This window comes from Puma concolor, chromosome B3 (assembly GCF_028749965.1).
Source record: "Puma concolor isolate L17-30 chromosome B3, mPumCon1.1.hap2, whole genome shotgun sequence".
Classification (NCBI taxonomy): Eukaryota; Metazoa; Chordata; class Mammalia; order Carnivora; family Felidae; genus Puma; species Puma concolor.
The window spans coordinates 145416684-145431753 of NC_141672.1; the positions used below are offsets into that span (position 1 = coordinate 145416684).

At 50.7% G+C, this 15070-nt stretch overlaps 1 protein-coding gene across 4 annotated transcripts in view; it reads right to left on the bottom strand.

Annotated features, from left to right (window-relative positions):
• Window positions 1-1015: 1015 nt before the first annotated feature.
• HOMER2 (homer scaffold protein 2) overlaps window positions 1016-15070 on the bottom strand; it is a 96864-nt gene continuing 82809 nt past the window's right edge. For 3 of the 4 annotated variants that reach the window (XM_086711694.1, XM_086711695.1, XM_086711696.1), the window contains exons 4-9: window positions 12656-12748; window positions 8255-8394; window positions 5076-5232; window positions 3654-3764; window positions 2997-3077; window positions 1016-1853 (exon numbers count right to left, since the gene is read on the bottom strand). In XM_086711694.1, the coding sequence (XP_086567820.1) occupies window positions 1665-1853; window positions 2997-3077; window positions 3654-3764; window positions 5076-5232; window positions 8255-8394; window positions 12656-12748 (771 nt within the window). In that variant the 3' untranslated portion in view covers window positions 1016-1664. The remainder of the gene's footprint in view (window positions 1854-2996; window positions 3078-3653; window positions 3765-5075; window positions 5233-8254; window positions 8395-12655; window positions 12749-15070) is intronic. The other variant, XM_086711693.1, reaches the window with a different exon arrangement.

Sequence of the window (15070 nt, forward strand, 5' to 3'; positions counted from 1 at the left end):
CTGGTCTCCTGACCAGTAGGGAGCTGCTACCCACTGTCCTGTGCCATCCGGAGCTCTGGGGAGGGCAGGACGGCAGCACCCTGTCTCCTGTCACCGAGAGGGCTGCCCACACTTGCCACTGCCCGTGCGCCACGAGCCCGGCATGCTCAGGCAAAGCTGCCCCACTCGGCCTGCAGGCCCCCATCCCCCACTGCCCCGAGGTGCCTCGGTGCTCCAGACGACCGGCCTTCCCTCCTCCCAAATAAGACCTCTCTGCTCAGAGACAGTCTCGGTGGCAGGACTCACCATAGGGTGCGCGCGTGTGGGCGTGTGCGTGCATGTGTGTGTCCCACTGCCTCCTCGGGCTGTTTTGTTGTTTATCCAGATTCACCAGGGGGTAGTTCTAGAAACTTTTTCTAGAAGGGGATGCTCTCTTGGTGGTTCTCAAAGCAGGCAGAGGGAGGCAAGGAGGCAGTAAGGCCTCCAACATCCCGAAAGGCATTTCAAAATGCCTGTAGCCAAGGCACGTGCAGGGCACCCAGATGTCCCTGGCCCCGCCGAGAAACTCTGTAAGAGAGAAGAGCCGAATGTCTCTGGTCCCTCCCTTAGCAGGAAGGGAGGCAGGCAGGGCTCCCCTGTTGCTAAGGTCACGGCTCAGCCAGGCTGAGCAGACTCTCCCTCGTGGGCTTGGGCGAGCTCTTTCCCCACACAGGGTCCTGGCCTACATCCCACGCCTGGAGAAGAAGGGTGGTCCCAGTTCAAAAGGGCCCAGGGACAGAGCAAGCACCATGAATGGGCCACTGGGGGGCCTCAGACCAGCTCCTGCTGCTTCCGTGGCCACCTGCCCTGCCCCAGGGCCACCCGAGCCCATCCAGAAGCTTGACCACACACAGTGAGTCAAATTCCTATCTGATACTCGCCCAGATCAGCAAAAGGAAGGATTGTTCAACAGGATCCAATGGACCCTGCTGGCAGGAGGCTGGGAAGGGGGAGGGGGGGTGTCGATTAAAACACTAAGTTCTGTTTATCTGTTTAGTTAAACAAATATTTATTAAGCACCTTTGTGCCAGGCACTGTGCTAGGCGCCCTCACTGCACGCTGTCCCCACAGCACAGTCATCTGCTCAGAAGTTAAAACCCAGGAAAGGAACACTGTCGCAACCCTACGAACTGGGGGTGGGTGGAAGGGGGGCAGAGTGGGTGCAGGCAGTGCCTGTGAGCCCACCCCAGACTTGTTTGCTCTCTCCGGACAAGTCTCTACTAAGCGGCTGCTTTAAAGCATCTTGATTCTTACCGAGAGGGAAGGCATTACCCCCATGCCCCGCGCACGGGTGCCTGGTGGACGTTCAAACGCTCTGAACGTTCTTCCAAAAAAAGGAGGTGGAAAGCGTGTTCCTATTTGTAATAGAAAATCCTTTGCTCAGTTGGTATGGTCGCAACAGCCCTTAAGAAAGATACAAACATCCCTGCCCTGACTACGTAAACGTTTAAGGGAGACCTAGCGCGGGATTCCTGAGTCAGAACCTTCCAGATGTCCGCAGCCTCGCGAGGTCAGGGAGGCGAGAGGAGGCGTGTGTTCCGGAGGGGAGAGTGGACGGCACCACGGGTGTGGAGGCACAACAAACCACACCTGCACTAACAGAGCGACGCACACGAGAGGACGCCCCAGCCCTCGGCCCACGGCCCCTAGCTGTCGGCCCCCAGCTTGGAGAGGCCGCGGCGGAAGTCGTGCAGGCCGTCGATCTTCGCGTCCAGCACCTCCAGGAAGCTCTTGAGCTCCACCTTCAGGTGGCGCTGGCGGTACTTACTCTCCTCAATGTCCGTCTTGAGGGACCGCACCTTGCCCTCCAGGTTCTGATTGTCTCTCTCTGCCGCCTGAAGGAAGACACACCGGGGGACCGGTCACCGAGACCCCCTCCCTCTGGGGGGCCCGCATCCCTAGCTAAGTCCCCCAGCACCCATGCCTGTGCCTGCTGACGTCAGCACAGAACTCGGGGCTCTCCGGTGCACCCCCTTTCCTGATGGTTCCCTGGCAGAGTGCGTGACCAACACCTGAGCTGATAAAGGGCGGCTCCACACAGGACGCAGAGCTTGGGTTCTGCCTGGGGGAGCCTGAGGCAAGAGGGCCTTCTCACAGAGTGCCCAGGAGAGGAAGCCCGCAGGCCTAGCACGCGGGGTTTTCCGCCCCAGTCCCAGAACGGTCAGTAGAGACCACATGCTAGTTCCATTCTGAGACAGAGAAGCAGGTCCAACGGGACAGTGACTTGTTTCCCCGGCTCTACGGAGAGGCTCCCGGGCCAGCCTCTGGCGTCCACGAGGAAGGTTGGAGCCGTGCCAGACTCAGGCACAGCGGTCTGGGCACCGGCATCAGGTGGTGTGACCAAGGGGGCAGTCGAGCTCCTAAGGGTCTGGTGGCTGCGAGTCCTTAAACAAGGTATAAGCCTGTGCTCTTCACATCCAGTAAGAGCTTCATCTTATGGACGTGATCAGGAGTGTTCTGCTCACGTGTACAGGAACCACCGACTAATATGGGGGTCGTTCCTGAAGTGGGGGGACCCTTGGAGGTGAAAGGGGATGTGGAAACCCCTCTCTGTGGATCGGGAACCTGAGGCCAGTGCGGTGGGGGGGGGGGGGGGGATGGGTACCCAGGGTTAAGTCCAAGGTCACGGGCAAGGTGGGCTAGCACCGGGGTCTTACACTCTCCGCCCTCCCTTCTGCCGGGCTCCTCACCGCCCAAAGACTCTGCAGAGACTTCTGTGGGCGGGAATCAGTCACTGCACGATGATTATTCACAAGACACCTTCGCAGAAGTGGAAAAACCAGAAGGCAAACACTGCTGAGTCTGCACCCTGGGGAGGGGTCACAGATGGCATCTGGCAGGCGGTTACCAATGGCTTTTCAGGACTAGAAAGTCACTGTTCTTTACCGCGGGAGGTGTGAAAAGGGGGAGCCTGGAGAAACGGGCAGCCCCCACGAACGCCTTCCAGTCGGAGCCAAGGCAGATGCGCCCTTCCTTACCTCTAACTTCTCAGAGACGTATTCGCACTCTGACATGAGCTGAGGTATGATTTCACTTTGTTTGCGGAGGTCATTCAACTCCTACGGGGGACAGAGGTTTGAAAAAAAATCGTGAAAGCAAGTCAGATTAAAAAAAAAAAAAAAAAGCCCTCGTGAACGTCCACGACCCGTGTGCAGCCGACGGAGGCAGCTATGCTGAGTCCGTACCGTCTGCGTAACGACAACGGGGATGAAGTTAACACGTAACGCGCAGCCGGGTGTGTTAGGTGTTGTTATCGCGTGAAGTCTGCACACCGCCACAGAAAAGACAGGTGCTCTTACGATCCCCAACTTGCAGATGGGGAAACTGAGGCTGGGAGGTTTGGTACCTCAGCTGTCCTGCCAACCCCCCCACCCCCGCCCCGGGGCGAAAACAACTGCCTGATCGCAGATCACCTGTCACAGTTTCCGAGTGTTTCATAAGCGTCCAGCCTGGCCTGGCGACACAGCTGGTGTGGGGGCTGCGCAGGGCAGGGTCGGCCCCGTGCTCTGAGCGTTTGTGCCTCGATGCAGCTCTGGGCGGTCCCCCTCGGATGCCCAGGCAGCTGCCAGGCAAGTCACGTGCTCCCCAGACACCTGCCGTGTCCCAGGCATGGACGGCCCCTCCGGCCCACTCACCGTCTCCTTCTCCCGCACTTCGGACTCCAGCTCCTCGATCCTCTGCTTCAGCTGCGTGTTCCTCTCCTTCTCTCTGTTTATCTCGCTGCACTGCTCCTCCAGCTCGTCAATCTTTAACAAAGCAGGGATGCCACGTTACTTCGGTGGTGAAACAGAAGGTCACCACGGCTGTTTATGCTGTCTTTCCAAACAGAACCACAAACTAACCCCCTTTCGCATCTTTCCTCACGTCTACGAACCAACTCCGGGCGGCTGCCCTCCTTCACCCCCGGCAGAGCCCAGTCCCGTCACCAAACCTGGCTTCAGGATGAGCCGGGCTTCCGGTTCTCTCTCTCAGCCACGGGATAGGAACTTCAGGTTTGCTTTAAAGGATTCCTCACAAGTATAGGGGCCGGATGTCCCATGAATCTATCTACTTCTCCCCATAATGATCGGTACATCGTTTAATCAGGTCCTGAATCATTCTGTTTCATCTCAAAGGTTTAAGCCAGCAGGGAAGAGAACCAATCAGCCCTGTGGGACAATGGCCACCAAATGGGAGACAGGGACATTTCCAACATTTTAAATCAGGGTGACCTTTCCTTACCGGTGCACGGCAGGAAGGGCCTGGCCCGCGAGCCTCCTCCTGGAGACAGGAGACGTGCAGACTGAAGTGGCGAGTCCCCAGAGTTCATTCTTCTCCCCTTCCCAGCCCTGACCCCCTCAGAAGGGACGCAAAGGCCTCACCAGCTTGGCACTGCTGTGTGTCTGATGCTGAGTGCTTCCCAGCAGCCAGAGCGCACGTGCGCAGTAGGAACGCAACCCGCTGGTAACACAGAACCCCACACCGACGGGGTCCCGCAAACAAGCGGCAGGCCTCGAGGCAAAGGGCACTGGGCGGTCACCACGAGGGCACTTTCAGAGGTGGCCGGCACACCAGCTCTTGGGGTCTGAACCCCCAGCCACAGGAGCTGCTGGGGACCCCACTGACATCTACCTTGCACCCTGGAGGTTCCCAATGCTTCTCGTTGAGGGGAGCGGACTCCTCCCGGGTTTGGGTCTGAGACTCAGACGCAAACAGAAACCGACTCCCTGCTTGGAAAGAGCAGCAAAGGGCCACCGATCCCTCTGGCAGGCCACTCGGCCGGGCCTCGGGAGGGAACGCGGAGTCAGCACTTGGCCTGGTGCCCTGGCCGGCAGCACTTACGGCGCCGAAATGAAAAAGACAACACGAGGCAGGGCTCCGCGCCATCCTTACCAAAGGAAGGTGGGGAGACAGGGGGGCGGCTCTGCGGGTCCATCCAGGCCGGGCGGGCAGGGGGCCAACGGGGGAGCGACAGCCAAGTGAACACCAGCCTCCGTGCGATCCCCCCCACCCCTCCCCCGCCAGGTCCTGACCTTAACAAAGCAGCCCCCGACCACGGCCGCTGTCCCGACGCCCACCTTGTTCCGGAGCCGATCGTTCTCCTCGCGGCACAGAGAGAACTGGCGCTTCCACTGCTCCACGCTGGCGGCCGACTCCTGAAGCGCTGCCGTCAGCCGGGCGTTACTCTCCCGCAGGGTCTGCAGCTCCACCTCCCACTTCTTCACGTTGGCGGCGCTGCGGGGGCGCGGGAGGTGACCGGGTGGCCGTGTGCCCTCCGCCCCGCTCCACCCCACCTGCCACCCCGGCAGTGCGGGGAAGACCCCCTCGCTCCCTCCTGAGCCCTGGCCCCAGAGCCCTGCGTCGTGTCCTGTCCCGTCCCTTCCTGAAGGAGTGTCATGACAGCCAGGCCCTTTCCAGTAATCCCGGACACCTGAGGACACCAGGTATGACAGACACTGGCTCCGGGCCATAGTAGGCCCCTGTGTCCCCTCCAAGCCCCAAGAGGACTCCAGAGCCAGAGACCAGAGGGCAGAGGACACAGTGACCGTGGGAGAGAGGGGGCCCAGACTGACCTGACGTCAGGGGCAGAGGACGACCACAGGTCTGCGGGACACCTCCATGTGACCAAAACAACCTCGTGTTTGCCCTTCATCCTCTGTGCTCCCTGAAGGAGCTTCAAAAAACAAACTTGGCGGGAGGGTGGTGCCTGCGTGGCTCAGTTAGTTGAGCATCTGACTGTGGCTCGGGTCATGATGTCGTGGTTCAACGAGTTCGGGCCCCACATCGGGCTCTGTGCTGACAGCTTGGAGCCTGGAGCCTGCTCTGGATTCTGTCTCCCTCTCTCTTTGCTGCTCCCCCACTTGAGCTCTGTCTCTCCCTCTCAAAAATAAACATTTAAAAAAAAAAAAAACAAAAAACCAGAAGCAAACTGGAATCAGGTTCCCCTCAGGTACTGTTGGCTTTCATGTTCCTCTGTCTCCTGGTTTTGGAGTCCAGCGTGGGGTGTCGTGGGTGCCCCGAGGGCTGAGCCGCACAGGACACACAGGGCAAGCCTGGGATTCTTATCAATCCTGCCTGGCTGAACAACCAGACTTCTGTCTCTAAATGCTTTTTGACGGGGGGAGGGGGGGGGGAGATTTTTTTTTTTTTTTTCAGTAAGTAAATAGGACTGTATCTCAATAATCTGTGTCACCTTTCATCCTAGTCTCAAGGATCTAGGAACTTCACTGGAAAAGATAAGCTTTCAAACACCATAGCAAAAAAAAAAAAAAAAAAAAGGTAAAATATAATCTGATTAATTTCAGAGGTAATGATCGAGAATGTAAGCTGATTTAGAGAAATGGTTTCATGCTCTCTTCCTATAATTCACTTGTTCATTAAGTGGGGATTTAAAAACATTTATTTTTAGGGGTGAAACGTTTTCATCCAGGCAGTGCTGTGTTAAAACCACGAAAGAGTGAAAAGCAGGTGGTATGATGGAAAAATTTACTAGCCGTGGGACCTCAGGCAAGGACTCACTTTTTACCACCTGGGACTAAGTTTCCTCATCTGTAAAATGGAGTTCATATGACCCAGCTTTTTAATGGGGGCAAGTCTGAGGAGAGCACCTTCTCAGCCACAGGAAGGTTGGGGGAAGCTGGCCAAACCCCCCGCTGGGGGAACGGGATGATTCCCAAGGATAGCAGCTCTGAATATGCTCACAGGGTCAGATCAGCCCAGCCTTCCGGAAAAGGGCCATCTCAAGATACAAAAACATACACATAGCCTGTGTAGTCATTACAAATTAAAGTCATGTTGATATTATTATGGGGATTGTGTTAAATAATTTATACATCAGTTTAGGGGAAATTGATTCTTTCTTTCTATCTATCTATCTATCTATCTATCTATCTATCTATCTATCTATCTATTATTTTTGAGAGAGACAGAGACAGAATGCAAGTCAGTTAGGGGCAGAGAAAGAGGGAGACACAGAAGCAGAAGCAGGCTCCAGGCTCTGAGCTGTCGGCACAGCGCCTGACGCGAGGCTCGAACTCACGAGCTGTGAGATCATGACCTGAGCTGAAGTCGGATGCTCAACCGACTGAGCCACCCAGGCACCCTGGAAATTGATTCTTTTTAAAATATCAAGGCTTCCTACTACTTTCCAACAGAAAATATATTTTTTAATTATTCATTTATAGTCCTCAAAATCATTTTAAAGCTTTCTTTACAGAGATACTGTATTTTCTGAGGTTTTTGTATTTTATGATTCTGGCTCGTGTAATTTATGGTTCTAGCTCCTATTGTTAAAGGAAATCTCTTCTTCAAATACATATTTTCTATGTGATGTTTGCATATAGAGAAGCTATTGATTTTTGTGAGATGTTACATTATTTTTCATAGTTTTTCATAGTTTGTTAGATTTTCACAGGTTTTTCTTGAGCGTTCAAGATGCAATCTTATATACAAGTAAATGATAAACTTGGGTCCTTAGAAAACAAAACGGGGGCATCTGGGTGGCTCAGTCGGTTGAGCGTCAGACTTCAGCTAAGGTCACGATCTCAAGGTTTGTGAGTTCTAGTCCCGCGCTGGGCTCTGTGCTGACAGCTCAGAGCCTGGAGCCTGCTTCAAATTCTCTGTCTCCCTCTCCCTCTGTCCTCCCCCACTCACTCTGTCTCTCCCAAAAATAAACAAACATTAAAAAAAAATTAAAGAGGGGAGCCTGGGTGGCTCAGTTGGTTGAGCGTCCGACTTTTGCTCAGGTCATTATCTCATGCTTTGTGGGTTCAAGCCCCGAGTCGGGCTCTGTGCTGACAGCTCGGAGCCTGGAGCCTACTTTGGATTCTGTGTCTCCCTCTCTGTCTCCCCCACTCACGCCCTGTCTCTTTCTCTTAAAACTAAGTAAACATTAAAAAAATGTAAAAAAAAAAAAAAAAAACACGAAAAAAAACACATACAAGCACAGGCACACATCTCTGCCACACTCACACAAACCTCTTTCACGTTCTCTGTGCTCTCACCGTAAGCAGACACACACACACACACACACACACACACACACACACACTTGCACACTCACACACATGAACTGACACCAGTCTGGTCAGCCAGACGGAGAATAGCCACAGAGCCAGCTGGCCTTCCTTTGGCCCGGAGACAAGACCAGACACTCTGAGCAGGACCCCGTCTCCTCAGGAAACCCTGCGCAGCAGGGAAGGCTGCAGGGAGGCACTGAGCCGGGAGAAAATAGCGTCTGGATTTCAAACACCCTTACCTCTGCGTCAAAGCAATCTTCAGCTTGTCGTTCTCAGACTTCAGGTGCGTGTCAGCAGGACCCACATGAGAGGCCTTTTCATCGTCCGTCCCGTTGACGCTGGATGCCTGAGTAGAAGACGGGCTTTCACACCCAGATTCCTGGCCAAAGTGAATTCCCTTCACACATTACTGTTCACAGTAGCAGCAAATCGGGCATAACGAGAAAGCGTGTTAGTGAGCGGGGGAGAAGCAAGTCATGGGACCGGGATGCGGCAAAGACTAGCACGTGGAAAGATATCAAAGAACAAAGGAAGGGGCGCCTGAGCGGCTCAGTGGGTCGAGCTGAGCATCCGACTCTTGATTTCGGCTCAGGTCATGATCTTGTGGCTTTGGGAGTTCAAGCCCTGTGTCGGACTCTGTGCTGACAGTGCAGAGCCTACTGGAGATTCTCTCCCTCTCTCTCTCCCTCTTTCTGTCTACCCCTCCCCCACTTGCACTCTTTCTCTCTTGAAATAAATAAACATTAAAAAAAAAAAAAAAAAAGAACAAAGGAAAAGGCCCAGAGGAGTCTCCTCGAAGCTCAGAAAGTCTGTGCACTTTACAGAGAAAGAGTCCACCCGGGGCCCTGACTCAGGATCACTTACTCAACTTTATACATAAACCTAACAAGCTTGGACACCGGGGCTCCCTTATTGAACACAGAAGCCACAGACGAAAACAGGGGGAGGGATTCACAACAAGGAACAAGAAAGAGGGAATGAGGAGAAAGTGTTAGAAGCTGGAACTTAAAACCCCCTGGGGCCACAGAGACCAACACTCCTTAAACATGCAGGACTCAGATGTGGCTGTGGCCTCCACTGCTGTCAGCATTATTATGAATATGAATATTCTGAGCTGCTTTGTGTAACAAGTCATACCAACCGTGGGTGACATCTCATCTGGTCGAGGATAAGACCTTATTTAGCCTCCAATAAGCGTAAAGGCAAAGGCAGGGACCCGAAAGGGAATGATGTGTACATCTGACTTTAAATTTCTGCTCTCTCTCTTAAAAAAAAAAAAAAAGAGTGCCATAAACAAAATTAAAATGCACACAAGAAATGTGGGAACATATCTGCTGCTGAACATTTGCATATATGAAAAACAAGATGTTAATACTTTTCTTGTGCTGGAAAACTCTCAGAGGCCTTGTCTTCTAGAGCCACGCGCTGACATATTGACAGATGAAATGATCTCTGGGATTTGCTTTAAAATTTAGGGGGAGAGGAGGGTCCAGGGTGGGGGGATGGATGAAACAACAGGTCATAAATTCTTAATCGTTAAAGCTGACCTATGCGTCCCACGGAGGTTCGTTTTACAATTCTGCCAAGCTGTGAACAGGTTCAAAAACGTCCACGTTAAAAAAATTAAATTCCTAGAAATCTACGCTAAAAGATTAACACTTTAATGTTTTTTAAAAAAGGAAAAAAAGGGGCACCTGGATGGCTCAGTCGAGCGTCCAACTCTGGATTTCGGCTCACGTCATGATCTCACAGTTTGTGAGTTAGAGCCCCGCATCGGGCTCGTCGCTCTCAGCAGATCATACCTGCTTGGGACTCTCTCCCCCTTCCCCTCTGCCCCTCCCCTGCTCATGCTCTCTCTCTCTCTCAAAATAAATAAATAAACTTAAAAAAAAAAAAAGGAAAAAATACATAATTAACATTTACAGAAGAAGCAATGCATAGAATCAATAAACAAAAAATATTTAATCTCACTGGTAAAGAAATACAAAATGAGAAAAGGCCAAGAGAATATATTTTTCTTCTGTCAAGTCAACAAAGCTTTGCTGGTGAGAGTGTGGGAGGAAAACTTCCTCTCGGTCACTGCTGGGGGTAGTGAGAAGCATCCATTTCCGTGGGCTAAGTCTGCAGGATTTATCAAAACCTTTTAAAATGTCCCTGCCTTTTAACCCAGTACTTCCAGTCCAAGAATTTATCTTGCAGAAATGATCGAACGCACAAAGATGTGCGAGGACGTTCATCACAGTGTCATTCGTATTCACGAAAAATCAGAAACCACATAGATGCCCCAAAGTAGAGGTTAATGGAGTAAGGTGTGATACAGACCAATACTAGAATGTTGTCTAGCCATTAAGATAGTTTTGAAAAGGGATATTTGAAAACACAGGGGAATGATCACGAAACATAAAGTAAAAAAGGTTAAAAAGAACAATATAAACATATACTAGATATTTAACACATATCTTTGTGTGGTGCGGACTCTAGAGAATGGCAGTGTTTTGATTTCTATAATAAATACATACTGCTTTCACGGTCAGGATGAAACCCCTATTAAATGTTTAAAATCTTCAAATATTTGGAACACTGGGCCAAAGTGTTCATTCCCCAGGAGAGTCAGGAAAGCAAGCAATTGTATGACTTCTAATAAAAATGAAAAGAAAAATGTACAGTGGTCTCTACATCTGGGGACACATCAAGAAGGATAAATAAAAACTAAACCTTAGAGACAAAAAAAAAAAAAACAAAAACAAAACCCTGATAGGTAATTAATACATACACATAATATAGCATCTGATGGGTATACATGATTTAAGGTTTAAAATACCTTTTGTGGGGGGGGGGGGAACAAAGATTAAAATAAAACACTTATATAAAGAAATTCTGATATTAAAGTTTAAAGGTATAGCTATAACATGTGGTGTCCAGAAAAAGATTGTATATTAGAAACTCTAGACTGTGGACCATTTTGGGGGTCCAATTTCATTTCAGGGGTCCAATTTCATAGGTGCTCAGTGGTTACTTATGGTTATCAGTATATGAAATTAACAGGATCACTCGGATTACATTAAAGATTATTCAGAAAGAGTCAGGAAAGTTCTTGCCCACCTGAAGTCTAATACGCATTCATTTCCATAAATTCACACGGGGCATCTTTCATACGATGAGCCGGGACCGGCGCTGGGAAATCCCGGTCCTGAGGGTCAGTCACTGTGGTGGCCAAACCCGGGGCCCTCCGCTCTGCAGCACTGACTCACTTAGCACGCGCCTGCCTCGGGTCAGTAACGGGGAGGTTTCTCCTCTGTCTTCCTCGCTGGGCCCCTTCCCATAGCTGGGCAAACTTAACAAGGCTCTAGCTTTGCCCTCCTCTCCCCACGGCTTCTTGGAAAGGCCAAGCCTTCAGCTATTACTTCTTCGAGGCTGACGGTCAAGTCTAGAATGTCAGTCTTGACAGCTCAAGATGCCCAGTCCCCTGGTTCTCTTCCTACAGGCTGTCCTCAACATCCCTCCCTTCCTCCTCACCCCTGCAGCTGTGCCCTCGCCAATCCACCGACCGTCTGTGGCTCCCTGACTTCCTCCCCATGTGAGTACAACCCTCACATCAATTCCAGAGAAACAGTCAGGGAACACCTCCAACGTCTACCACAACAACCCAACAATAAGTAGACAACAAATAATAAACTGCTAGTCAAAAATTCCAGGTCTTTTGCAGGATCACCAAGTGCAGCTCCAATTCCTCTCACAGGGCACCTTGCTCCCAGCCAGGCAGACTCCCGGCTGTGTTGGCTGTTGCATCGTGCTTGTTCCGAACCCCGAATCCTGCCCCTGACGTCTCCTCTCCCTGTCTCTGTGCACATAACCTTACCACGAGATCAAGGCTTCCACCCACCATTATATACACCAAACTAGACCTCAGAAACTAGACATTTTTTAAATGTTTTTATTTATTGGGGGGAGAGGGGCAGAGAGAGAGGGAGACACAGAATCCGAAACAGGCTCCAGGCCCTGAGCTGTCAGCCCAGAGCACAACATGGGGCTCGAACCCACGAACCGCAAGAGCATGACCTGAGTCGAAGTCAGACGCTCAACCGACTGAGGCACCGAGGCGCCCCAATCGTCACACTTTTAAGTAGACAGACAACTCAATTTCTGGCAAAGCCGTATCTCCTTTGCTAAACCAGAGCCGTTGGAATACCATCTCCCATCTGACTTTGTTAAAACAGAGAAGCAGAGACAAGGGTTCTCCGGCATCAGCCAAGTTTTCTCTCTTGTGGGCACGAGGTACCCACCGGTATTGTCACTGCACATCGTTCACGCAGACTCGCCCCCCAGCACTGAAGGGAAACACAGTGCTTTGCCTCTGGTATTTAAACACAAGGACAAAGAATGCCTCTTAGGGGCCAGAGGCATGCGGTAATTCTAACCTCATCTAGTGCTTTCCATCAAAAATACATCAGCACATCTGGAAAACTCAAGACTCTCAGAGAAACACGTCCTCACACCTCAGTGCGAGCAGGCTAAGAGTGGAAAAAGCCTTCACAACGCCCCTAATGCTGGAAGTCCCTACTTCTCGTCACAAGTGACAAGGAACAAAGAGGCTCAATTACTGATCACACTCAGATTTATTTTGTGGACAAATCACTTACTTGGGAATGATTGCTCGAAGTCTCCGTTTTCTCCTGGGACTTGTCTCTGGCTAGTCTGGCGGCTTCTTTCACCTCCTGGAATTTCTCTGCAAACTGAACGTGAACAGGAGTTACTGAGGTTGTTCTCAACCTTACACACAGCTGGTCTCCAGGACCCACCTTCGGGACTTTGCACTCATTTCAAGTCAATAAAATCTGTATAAATCCAGAAGAATAATTTTATTCAAGCCTAAAAAGAAATGATACAAGGAATGCCTCTTCCAGTAAACTCCCGGCCTAGGTCAGATCGGAATCATTTTCTAAGCTGCTGAAGCCAGTTTAATACTGAAGTATTGGGATACTTGGGTGGCTCAGTTGGTTAAGCATATATGACTTTGGCTCAGGTCATGATCTCGCAGTCTGTGGGTTCAAGCCCTGCGTCGGGCTATATATGACTTTGGCTCAGGTCATGATCTCGCGGTCTGTGGGTTCAAGCCCCGCGTCGGGCTCTGTGCTGATGGCTCAGAGCCTGGAGCCTGCTTCCCATTCTACATCTTCCTCTCTGCCCCTCCCCTGCTCAGGCTCACGCACGCTCTGCTCTCTCAAAAATAAACGTTAATACTGAAGTATTAAAAACAAACACCTCCAGTTAAAAGTAACTAATACAAATGCAAGAAAATAAAACGTAGCTGTACCACAGAAGGAGTCCATGAAAAACTTCACCTCTATCAAAAGACCTGAAAGGTCCAAGAACTTGTACGATATGATGGAAACGAAGAAGAAGATCCAGTGAGTTGGGGAGAAGGAACTGGTCTAGACTTTAAAACTTTAAGACGTAAAACAGCAAAATGCAAAAAACAGCAACAGTCAACATGCAGCATATGATTGAATCCTGCCCTGAAGAGACCATCCGTGGAAGACTTACAGGGAGGCAGATGAAGAAATGGGAACAGAGACTGGATTTAAATGACATCAAGGAATTACTCATTTTACTAGAAATGCCCGTGATGTCATGGTTAGGAGGGAAAATGTCATTATTTTTTTAGAGATAAATCCTAAAATGTCTGGATGTCTGCAACGTACTTCAGCAACAATAATATAGATGAAGGGGGCGCCTGGCTGGCTCAGTCGGTTAAGCGTCCAAATTCAGCTCAGGTCACGATCTCGCAGTCCGTGGGTTCAAGCCCCGCGTTGGGCTCTGTGCTAACAGCTCGGAGCCTGGAGCCTGCTTCCCATTCTGTGTCTCCCTCTCTCTGCTCCTCCCCTGTTCACACTCTGTCTCTGTCTCTCTCTCTCTCAAAAATAAACATTAAAAAAAATTTTTTTTTAAATAGATGAAGAAATGTGGCAAAACAAGGGTTAAGTCTGGTGACGTGTATATGGTGTTTTTTATCCTATGCTCTCTACTTTTAAAAAATGTTTTAATATTTTCATAATAAATTTCTTACAATGCCAGAGCAATCAAATCAATCACTGGCTTATAGTCACTGACAAGGCAACTGATTTTAATTAGCAAATACATTGTTCAAGCAGAGAACGTTCTGTGATAAAGCTGGCATTACAAAGCAAGAGAGAGCTAAATGTGCTTGCTGCAAAACACAAAGAGCTAGCAAGTTGCAAGGCTGCGAGGAGGCTTTTGCTGAGAACACGTTAATTTCGGAGCACAGGCTACTCTGGGAGCATGTTTACAACGCAGGCAGCAGTGGCCCGCTTGGGAAAACCTTGCCAGATGACAGACACTGTGAACAAAGCACCCTGGCCGAAGCAGGAAAGGACAGCCCTTCTGTGCTGGCCGATGTTGCTCCCACAGGACCATAAATAAAGCCCAGCCACGGGGCTTCATATTTAACCATCCCAGAGCAATCAGAGGAAAATCACGTTACTTGTTTAAAACATGTGAGGTCCAGGGGCGCCTGGGTGGCTCAGCTGGTTAAGCATCCATCTGACTTCGGCTCAGGTCATGCATGAACTTACGGTTTGTGAGTTTGAGCCCCGCGTCGGGCTCTGTGCTGACACCTCAGAGCCTGGAGCCTGCTTCGGATTCTGTGTCTCCCTCTCTCTCTGCCCCTCCCCCGCTCGTGCTCTGTCTCTCAAAAATAAACATTAAAAAAAGAAAAAAAAAAGCCATGTGAGGTCCAGCCTGAGACAAAGCCCTCCCCTCTCTGCTTCCTCTTAGGGGACTCTTAAAGTCAAAACATCATGCCAGAACTCCTTGATGGTAGGGTCCATGCCTTTCTCTTAGCACCTACCCAGCACCTGCAGAGAGCAGGCACAAATCAGTTTGTTCAGTGAATGAATGAACTCTGGGTTCCAGACTCACACACCCTCTGGCCACTTGAAAAACAAATCACGTCCACGGTGCTAGTGGAGCCTGAGAAAGGCACAGCTCTCTTCTGCTAGACCAATGAGCGGATACTCTGCGAGGAACTGCGGTGA